The sequence below is a fragment of the Diadema antillarum genome, unplaced genomic scaffold (assembly GCF_040938485.1).
Source record: "Diadema antillarum isolate AM-2024a unplaced genomic scaffold, OU_Dant_1.0 seq00000675_RagTag, whole genome shotgun sequence".
NCBI lineage: Eukaryota > Metazoa > Echinodermata > Echinoidea > Diadematoida > Diadematidae > Diadema > Diadema antillarum.
The window spans coordinates 469,128-480,258 of NW_027271581.1; the positions used below are offsets into that span (position 1 = coordinate 469,128).

General features: G+C 39.0%; 1 protein-coding gene across 1 annotated transcript in view; it reads right to left on the reverse strand.

Moving 5' to 3' along the window:
- Nucleotides 1–10,810, reverse strand: part of LOC139736984 (uncharacterized) — a 31,209-nt gene extending 20,399 nt beyond the window's left edge. The window contains exons 1-5 of the mRNA XM_071647657.1: nt 10,491–10,810; nt 5,525–5,586; nt 4,484–4,650; nt 3,719–3,868; nt 1,523–1,639 (exon numbers count right to left, since the gene is read on the reverse strand). Of these exons, the coding sequence (XP_071503758.1) occupies nt 1,523–1,639; nt 3,719–3,868; nt 4,484–4,650; nt 5,525–5,586; nt 10,491–10,576 (582 nt within the window). The 5' untranslated portion in view covers nt 10,577–10,810. The remainder of the gene's footprint in view (nt 1–1,522; nt 1,640–3,718; nt 3,869–4,483; nt 4,651–5,524; nt 5,587–10,490) is intronic.
- Nucleotides 10,811–11,131: the final 321 nt, after the last annotated feature.

Consider the following 11,131-nt stretch of genomic DNA (forward strand, 5'->3'; position numbering starts at 1 on the left):
GTTCACAAGATTCAGAACAGATAAAACTTCATGTAATCAACAATTGGAAATACAATGTAACTTTTTGTTGTTGTTTTTTTCAAACTACGGACACAACGATGATATTGCAAACTTGCTCCATACCGCGACACAACATTTGCTCATGCGACAATTGCTCCAGTATTATTTTCTCCAAGGACTTGGGGTCGCGGTTATAGGGTTGTGATAGGGTTTTAGGTTCAGTTTGATGTGAAGATTAGGACTAGGGTTAGGGTTACATTTGTGGGTAGAATTTATGCTTGGCTTTTAGTGTGCAGATCATTTCCTGGGAGCAATTGTCGCAGGAGCAAATGTCATGGAACTGCTTCAGCATACCTGCTGCAGGTATACATGTATGGTGCTTCCCATGATCCAATACATTTGAACATATGCTACACAATTTACACACTAAAAGGAGAACATTTTGTTAAATGGTTTCAGGACAGTTCATGTTTTCCAGGGATGGTTTGGGTGGGCTGTGTTTGGAAGTACAAACCCAAAAGCCAACTGGGAAACAAACACGCATAAATAGTGTGCAGTGCTTTTTATCATATCCCTCCTTGCTAGTCATCCATACAAAACATTTCATCGAAAAAGAACTGTTGATCAGTAATGTGCAAAGTGCTCATCAAGAGGATTCATGAACAGCGATTCTGTGCAACATCATTTCAACAGTCACGCAAAAGTGGGGTGAAAAAAAAAAGAAGAAAAATTAATAAAACAGCAAATCCATCACACTGTGTTCCCTCTAGCCCATCTGAACATTATCCCATACATTTAAAACAAACATAAAACTGCAGGTATACGATACCCATACGCAGGATTTGGTTCTCAGCAACAAATCTCCACATACAACAGGATTATCATGGCAGGTGCCTGGTTATATTTCTGCTTTTAATGCTTTCATCTTCCTGGTAATATACTCGGCTACCAATACAAGGACATCGAAATTGAGGCGGTTGTAAAGATATGAGTAGGGGTCGAGATATATGGTGAAAGAGCACAGTGCTAACACAGTGAAATGGTCCACCCACATACCGTATCCACACCAGAAAAGGGTGAAACTAAAGATGTCAACCCCATATGTTTCTCCCGGGGTGACTACACGTAGCAATAGGGAGTTTTCGCAAGCACGACCTGGCCAAGAATTGAGCGTGCCATGTGCAAAATTTGCTCCTGCGCATGATCAAATCCGAGAAACGTCCCGTCCTTGGGAAAATAAGTCCAGTACTTGGCAAAAATAGCGTTCGGTCCCGATGCTGGGCAGGAGTGAGCCAGCCAGCCAATCAGCAATCTTGTTCCTACGCCTCTGTCCTAACATGAAAGCGAAACTTTGATTTTGGGACGGGAGTCGGAGTACGGGGACTCTCACAGCTGATTGCTTCCGCGTATTATCGGTCTTCCCGTCGTGCAGCGAAAACTCCCTAATATCAGTCAACAAACAATATCAGTCAGGCACTATATTGAGCCACACAAAGAAGCAACATGAGGCAGAGAAACTCACGTGGCTGAAGAGCTTAACCTTCTCCAGGGCGCAGCGAAGAACTTTGGCGATCTGATCGAGGTTGAGGAGCGACATGGCACTCGATTGCGTGTCCATACACTCTGCTTCCGTCATTTTCTGCAAAGGAACAGACAACAATGTGGCTTGACTGTTCAAATTGCTTCCCAAACACAGTGTACTCAAGAACACAGAAATTCACCTTGCTTATATATTCTACAATCATCCACAGTTTGTCATCTCAAAAATTGCACATCACTATTAACCTGGAACTAGAAATGTCGCTATGGCGACTGGTATGCCTCCGCCATAATGCATGATTCTCCTAATAGGTCTAGATAGTACATGTGGACAATGTGTGATTACATTTTCACAAAACTGGCAAAATATTGAAATGACAAGTTTGTCACAAATGTGTTGAATGTTCACCTTCCTTGACCTTGGTTTAATTGGATGAATAGGAGAGCATGTATTTGGGGATTTAAGGACTTTAACTTGACTTTGACCCATTCATACATTTATGCATTGAGTAATTTTCATGGTACCAGTATGGAGAAAAAGTGCAATTTCTGTACTGAATAGTAAATTGTTACCATGTTCATCTGGCCTTTGACCCTAAAATTCATAAGATAATCACTTTCAGGTAGAACATGCATAAATATGCAGTAAGTTTCAAGATAAATTGAGCCACTTCCGAAATATGGAGGAAAAAGTTACAAATGATAGTTCAGCACTTTCACTTGATCTTTGACCTTTTGACCTTTGAGGCAAAAAAAAGAAAAGAAAAAAAAAACTCTCCAGAGAATTTCTATTAGGTTACACATGCATACACCAAGTGTAAAAAAAATAATAATCCTGCTGGCATTGCATGAACATGAGGGAAATAGTAAAATTTTGAAGTGTTGCACTTGACCTTTGACCCCTGACCTTTGACCCCATGAACCCTACATTCTCTAGATAATCACTGCCAGTCAGTACATGTATATACTATGTTCCATGAAGATACCTTGAACAATTTTCCAATTTACAGAGAAAAAAAAAAAGTTTTAATACTTTTACTCGACCTTTTGACCTTTGACCTTTGACCTCATGACCCAAACTTTCACCAGAGAATCTAAATTGGGTAATACATGTATGCACTAAGTTTCAAGAAAATATCTTCAGGCATCGCATAGATATGGTGGAAATAGTGAAATTTTATGTATTTGACCTTGAGCACGTGCACCCAAAAGTTGATAGGCACAACTTCACCCCCAAATACACATACATGCCAAGTTTCATTAGGATACCTCAACAGCTTTTGATAGTTACCTTGTCCACAAAATTCATTACGGACGGACGGAAAGACGGACGGACGGACGGAAGGACGGACGGACGGACGGACGGAAGGACGGACGGACGGACGGACGGACGGACGGACGGACGGACGGACAACCCGAAAACATAATGCCTCCGGCACCACTTCGTGGCGGAGGCATAAAAATGACAACTGGAAATTTGCATATCGTTGTATGAATATTACATTTGACAGTAAATTATGGTAAATTTGACACACACTTAAAGGAAACCCAAACCCAAAGAGCAATGTGGATTGAGTATAAAAAGCAGCAACATTAGTAGAACACATTAGTGAAAGTTTGAGGAAAATCAGACAGTTGATGCAAAAGTTATGAATTTTTAAAGTTTTGGTGCTGGAACCACTGCATGAGGAGACTATTCGAGGTTCTGACGTATGTGTGGACAACAATATAAAGAAAATATAAATTCCACAAAAATTCACATTTCTAGCATACTTGACTAACCACTTTCAGAAAGCAGGGGGAATAATTGCTACCCTTAACATATGTCAGTATAAAGTTGATGGAATGTGAAATTTTCATGAAAAGTGAATTTTTGTGGAATTCCCCTTATATTTTCTTTATTTTCGGCAAAAGCTGAACCACATTCTACATTTTGTTTTTGTTTTTGTTTTTGTTTTTGTTTTTGTTTTTGTTTTTGTTTTTTTTTTTTTTTTGGGGGGGAGGTGTCACTCATGGATTAAAAAAAAATTGGGGTTACACCTTATGTATTCCGTATTGTTCAAAAAAAGTCCCCCCCTCCTTCAGCCAGACCTGATGAAAAAAGGCCATTGGCCAAGTTTCATGCCTCCTATGTTTCTGGTTTTACAGCATTCTACGTCCACCCTCTTCCTTGACTGACCTCACACTCCGGACACACCCAGTCGACGACGACCTGACCCACTTTGGCACAGGTCAAGTGGTAGACCCTCGGACACAGGTTGCAGTAGAGGAACCTGTCACTGTCTTCCTGCCTGTGGCACTGCCAGCAGTAGAAGTCATGGTTCGGGTGCTGTGGGGTAAATCGAAAAACACAGACAGAAACAACTCAGGGATATTTTCAAGTTTGGAGCAATCATGGCACATAAAACAAAAAGCAAACAAACAAACAAAAAACAAAACATAAAGCAAATGGCAACGGCTTCCATTCTGGACATGTCATATTATCATGAAACAGGCCCAACAGGCAGTGGTAATGGGGTAGTGCAATGCGATTTTGAGATCAATCAGTAAGAGTTTTTTTGTGTGTGTGTTTTCATTAAGTTTACACACTCCGACTGACCTGGCACCAAGATATTGAGGCAAATATTATTCACCATGCCTTAATCTGGGTTAAAATTTATCTTTGATGTCCTGGAAAAAAAAAAGTGAAGTGTCCTTCTTTCATATCATTTAACAATACAATGTAAAAGTTGTCCTTGTGACCCCATCCAGAGAAGGCTGAACATGGAATCATCAAAAACTCTAAAAATTGAACCCTTTGAACAGATAGCCAAATTTTCTCACAAATTTCAGCAAGTGCTTTACTTATCTCTCTCATCTGAATTTATGCTAAATCCATATTTCTGTATGGGGAAGCATCTTAACCCCTTGAGGACGGGCTGACTTTTGAAATGAAATGACTCACCAGTTTCTTGATGGAGTGCGAGACGGGCCTCTTCAGTCTCGCTGGGGGCACAGCCTCTGCGGCTTTGAAGTCCGCCTTGGGTTTCTTCCCCGGCGACTTTGCCGCCGCGCCCACTCCCTGTGCCACCTGCTTCTTCCGCTTCTTCTTTGCACTCTCCCTGCTCCTGTCTACTGATCGAGAAACAGAGAGAGAGAGAGGGGGGGGGGGGGGGAGAAAGCAAAGAGAATGACATTTGATACACAGGTGTACTACTACTACTACTACTACTACTACTACTACTACTACTACTACTACTACTACTACTACTACTACTACTACTACCATCACTACTACTACTACTGCTACTACAAGGAGTTCGAGGACATGTATTAGCTTCAGCCTATGCCATCTCCGGTTCCATAAACAAAGTTGCACCTCCAAACCTGTCGATCTAACATCATGGCTGTCCTCAGTTCATTAATACTACCAAGGCTTGTGCCCACAGTTGAACACAGGTGTGCTTGTCTCAATTCTTTCTCTTTATTGGTTTCATCCCTCTTCGCTCCTATCCGACTCTCCTCCCATTACATGAATGATTGTCCATCAAATTTGTTCTCAAAATTTGTCAGGACACAATGAAAGAAGAGCATTAGCCATACACACACACTGCATGATGTATCGTACGTAAGTTGTAAAAAGATGACTAATACAAGCACTGTGGGAAAAAAACAACAACCTAGAATGCATACAAGTTAATATTCTGAAAGTCAGTTCAAATTTAAATCAACAAAAGAAAATGCAGCCTCATTTGCTACGATTTTCTATTACACTTCTTAAAAAGGATGAGAAATTGCCACATAGTAGATTGCAACAATATAATGCCAATCTTTAAAAACACTTGATCAGTTTAATTTTTTTTTTTTTTTTTTGCTGTGAACAAACATAGTGTGTATATGTTGGAAGTATGTAACATACATTGTATTTCTGAACTGAATTAGTTGGGAGTTCCAACAATGACTTGAGAAGAGTGTGTAATTTAGAGATTCTTGTCAAACAGTTCACCTCTTTGCTTGGTTGGGTTGGGAGACTCCTCTGCTTCTCGCATTGCCTGCTTCCTCTTGGCTCTGCATTATACAAGGATAGTAATCACCAAAATCAAGGATTGGTACGGGTGCCTGAGGAGGTCCAACAGTAAAATATTGCCCTTCGCTCCTCACAATTCAGGCATATAATAACTCACATGGAATTGTGTGTCCCTTACATTCATATGGCCATCATTTGTCTGTTTTTGGGGTGTTTTTTTTTCCATTAGACACTGTTTTTCATTTTCAACTCAACAGAAAATGAAAGCCATGTTTTAAAACATCACTATGTAAATCCCACTAAACAAAAAGTACAAAGAGTTTGGTGCATTGCAGACGATTTTATAGTGCACATAATAGTCCAGGCTAGAAGGCACCTAACCTTGTTTTTTGATATATACAATGTTTTTTTATGGTTTCTTGTCAATTCGAGGGTGCTGATTCCAAATCCGATTGATGCCACTCGCGTAACCTTGAGCATTTTCGGCAAAATGCAAAAATCCAAAATGGCCGCCAGATATGATAATTTGGCCGTGATAATCACAATCATGTGCATTCTGTGACCAATTATTCCACCAAACTTTGTACATTTCTGTTCCTAGAGTTACTCCATGTGCATTTGCAAGAAAATTTTCATTTCATATAGTTTCATTTGGTATTTAAAGATCATTTTCAATTCAAAATGGCCGCCATTCCTATGCTCATGTACAATATGAATGGCAAAAAGCCTATGCATGGAAATACATGTATATACCAAATTTACTGTATTTCCAGTTCCGTACCTATGCTGTTATAAAATGTTGCATGTGCAATACTAATAATATGGGTGCCACTTACAGTATAGGGGGCCGACAAGCATTTTTATTCTTCTACATGCAAAAATTCAAAATGGTCGCCACTCTTATTCTCCTGTACAATATGAATAGCAAAAATATACGTGGAAATAGAAAACTAATTTGCTGTTTTTTTCTGACATGCAGCTACATAATTTGTTAAGATTTAGTGCTGATCATTGTCTGAAGGATGTTCTTAACAGAAATTTTTTCTTTTGTGATGCAAAAGTACCAATTTACCACATAGATTAGGATTTTCACCAGGAATTACGGATGGAGTTTCGAGCATTTAACAATCATAAACCTTGCGATGTTTAACACAACTTCAAATCTTTTATTTTGTTTCAACAAAGAATATATACCAGGTGCACCAAACACCACGCAAAAATTGAATAATGTACCATCATATTCTACAAGCAGCTTGCATATAATTATAAAAGTGTAATACTAACAAAACATATTAAAAAGCCTAGATGCATATCATTCATCAAGTGTTAAAAAAGCAAAGCTTCTATGCATTCCCCTAAAACCATTATCAATAAGGTACAGAAAGATCTGTAGAAATACATGATAGCGGACAAAAACATTAATGACAAAACTTTCAGCCCTTCACAATGTAGCTTTTGTTTTTCTAGTTAGAAGTTGGGGGAGGGGGAGTCCTGAGGCAAGTTTTAAATGGATAATAACCTCCATCGCTTTGTTATGATATGATTTAGGAGTAACGCCTTGATATTATCGAGCAAACTTGATTTTCCTCATTGTCTTTAAAGATCTCTTTAATTGGATATTTGGCAGCAGGCGACATCAGCCCCGAATTTGCAAGATTCTCAGGCTAAAGATACATATCAGTCCTGCAATTGCCTTAATTACAACCACATCTGATTATGTTCAGTACTTCCTCAGTGGTCAGAGGGTGATTTTTTTTTTTTTTTTTTGGGGGGGGGGGGGGGGCATAGAAACAGGATGAAGACATCAAAGACTTGCTTCACCACCCTTTGAAGCCCTTTGGCTTTGTCGCCAGGCAAGAGACAGTGTTGTAGGTAACTTGGGTGGTATCAGAGATGACATCAGCCCAGCATCTGCACCACCCTGTTTTGGGGTCAAAGCTTTGAAGCGAAGGAGAGAAATCTGTAGGTTGGCTTGTGGGATTTTAAACGCATTGATGGCAGGTTGTTCGGGGGGCATGCCATGAAGCGTTTTGTCAGTTTTTTTTAACAAGCTGTTATAAGCTACTAAAATCGTTGTATCTGATTGGCTGAGAGCAAATTTGTCAGACAAACTTTTCAGACAAAACGTTTCCCCTTGTAAAGCAATTGCAGGATCGCAGGGGTCGCGGAACCGAGGGTTGGGCAGCAACAGAGGTGGGGGCAAGCATGTGTAAAACAAGCCCCTTGACTGAAATGGACCCATTACACGTATATTCATCATGAATCTTCTGCGTTAAACATTGGTGAATATTCCGTGATTCCAAAACTCATCATTGAAGGAAAGGTGTGAGCAAAGTACTCATCTCCAGACAGAAAATTAGTCCCTTTTACAGTGGCAGCATCATACAAGTCATATGCGTCAATTCCAGTACATCTTAAGTGATTGCATTCCTAGAGAAAATACAAAATCATTCTTGGATATTTCAAAATAGGACTATACTGAGGTGTGATGGACTTTCTGTTCACTATAATAAAATATAAAAAATATAGTTGTACCACTAGCAATACTTTACTAAACTCTTTGTAATCCTCCAAACACACTTGTCCGTGCTGTTACATTTTAACCAGCCTTGAGCAAGTAGGGAAAATCATGCAAGCACAGAACCAGTGGTAAATCTTATCTACGATATACAGATAAGACAGAAGGTCATTTGTCATTTGCGTTTTCAAGCAAATCATATTCTGGGTTAACATGGCAAATTGTGAGGCTTTTTTTTTTTATTTCAGAGATTTGACGAAAGGAAGTGAGGTGGTCCCTTTGTTCCACTTTCCTCTGCCTCATGTTCTTTCTCGGATAAGGGGGTTGAAAAGTTTGTGTAATATCGCTTTTAGATAATGTAGAACAGAAAAGTTATTTCGAAATTTCATTTGTGTCATCATCTAAGATTTAGCCTTTTAATTCAATAAACACAGTGAATATTATGATGTTGAACATCTCAAGGCAAATAAGTATCAAATGTTCATATCTAATAATTTCTGATAAAAGATCTTGATGTTGGCGTCAATTTAAGTTTTGGTGGGTTTTTCCCCAATTCCTGGGGGATAACCAGATTGAGATACAATGTAGCAAATTTGGATGTTTGCATCACAACTAAAACAGCTTTTTGTTATGTTAGTAACAACCTTCTGATTTATAATCAGCACCCAAATTGATAACAAGTGTAGCTGCGTGACAGAAAACTAAAAAAAAAAAAATGTTTATTGCCATGTGCATTTTGCCGTTCATATTGTACAGAGGAATATTAGTGGCATCCATTTTGAAGTTTTCTTTTAAGAAGAATATATAAGCCTAAAAACAATATATTTTCTGTTTGTTTGTTTGTTTGCTTGCTTGCTTGTTTTGCTAGTGGCACTCATCAGATTTGCATTGCACATGCAACACTTCATAACAGCATAGGTACGGAACTGGAAATACAGTTAATTTGGTATATATTTCCATGCATACTTTTTGCCATTCATATTGTACATGAGCATAGGAATGGCGGCCATTTTGAATGGGAAATGAGCTTTAAATGCCAAATGAAACTATATGAAATTAAAATTCTCTTGTAAATGCACTTAAAGTAGCTCTCGGAACAAAAATGTACAAATTTCGGTGGAATAATTGGTCACAGAATGCACATGATTGTGATTATCACGGCCAAATTAGCATATTTGGCGGCCATTTTGGATTTTTGCAGTTTGCCGAAAATGCTCAAGGTTACGCGAGTGGCATCAATCGGATTTGGAATCAGCACCCTCGAATTGACAAGAAACCATCAAAAAACATTGTATATATCAAAAAAACAAGGTTAGGTGCACTTTCTATGGAGCCTAGCCTGGACTATAATCTAATTATCTCTGTTTACTTTTTCCTCTTCTCTCTCTCTCTCTCTCTCTCTCTCTCTCTCTCTCTCTTTATATCCCTTTTTCTACTCTCATATACAGATAGCATTATGAAGGAAACACAAAGTCTACAAATTCCCCTCAAACAAACAGATAGTTACAAGAAAAGAAAAAAAAAAAAACTCTGTGCAATGATAATTCTGTCACTCTATCTCGACCAATCCACTTAATACCTGAGGAATAGAACTGTTGATCAGTAATGTGCAGAGTGCTCATCAAGAGAATTCATGAACAGCGATTCTGTGCAACATCATTTCAACAGTCACAAAACAAAATGCAGATATCAAACCCGATGTACAGGTATTAAAAGTGAAGAAACAAAAAGAGATCAATATCAAAAAAGAAAAGTTTACTTTGAAATTGAATATTAAGCAAAGAGAGAGTAAGAGTACATACAGGAGAGAAAAGCTTGATTTGAAATTACATGTCTTCCCATAATTAAACCACAAGCCACAACCGGCACTCAACAAAGGTGTTAGACTTTTATGCGGTTCAATCATAATGATCATCAAAATTACTGCCGACAATCAAATTCTGTATTAAAGGAAAGTTAATCATTTTCTCACATTTCAGCTGTCTTTGTAAAACATGAAATACAGGACTTTATGACTTGATATGTAGAATGCCGTAAGAGTGTTCTTGTAGAATTAGGTTTAGAAATATACACTGTACTGTTATTCAATCATTCAATCATTGTGGCGAATTTTTATTTTCAGGTGTTTTTAACCAGGTACAATGTATATAAAGGATGTTGAATGTAGACTACTTTCTCTAGATACATAATTCATGTGTGTACACTAACAACAGCCCATGGTGGGGGGGGGGGGGGGACCTAAGAATATTTTCAATGGCATTTGAATTCTCACAATGGAGGCTTCAGTTTGAAAGATGATCTCAAAGCTGTGCTCACAACCAAGTTGGTATTTGACGCTCATCCTGTGTTTTCACAGTGTGTTTTGCTCTTGAAAACTGATCCTAGAGATTATTAAAGCACAATTACATGCAAGCATCAAACACTCACCCGGCATTGGCACGGTGTGTTCTCCGCAGGGCTAGGGGGACCACGTTCACGTTCACGTTCACGTTCATGTTCATCCCACCCTCCATGGTTGATCAGTCCTCCCTTGTCCTTTGACCCTTCGTGTGACCTGCCACCTCACAGTCCTCTGTGACCTTTGACCAGAAGTCGCACTTTATTCTGACTTCCCGCCCTGTACCGTGGTCTGTGGTAAGAGGCTGAATGACTAGTATCCAAGGAGAGGAGGCATCCGTCTCATCACTTCATGGGCGTGTCGTAACCACTAGCAACCATTTGGCAGCTCAACGATACACATCCATGTGAACACGATTGACCCAGCTCCGAATTCATTTTGAGGAAAAATTCCTGTGATGGAGAAATAGAAGGAATAAGATCTCTGGGGGGGGGGGGGGGGGGTGGCCGTTACTCTGGTTTTGAAGGATTGACAACTTTGGTGAAATTTATATTTCTCACTCTACATCGAAGTCCTGGCTCTCCTTTCAAACTCAGGTTAATATTACTTCTTTGAACAAAAACAATCTTTTGTGTAGATCATAGCCTACTTTCGACACCTTAAAGGGGTACTAATTGTATTCCAAATCCCATGAATGCTCTCTTCAAATAATTACCTAAATCACTGAAAA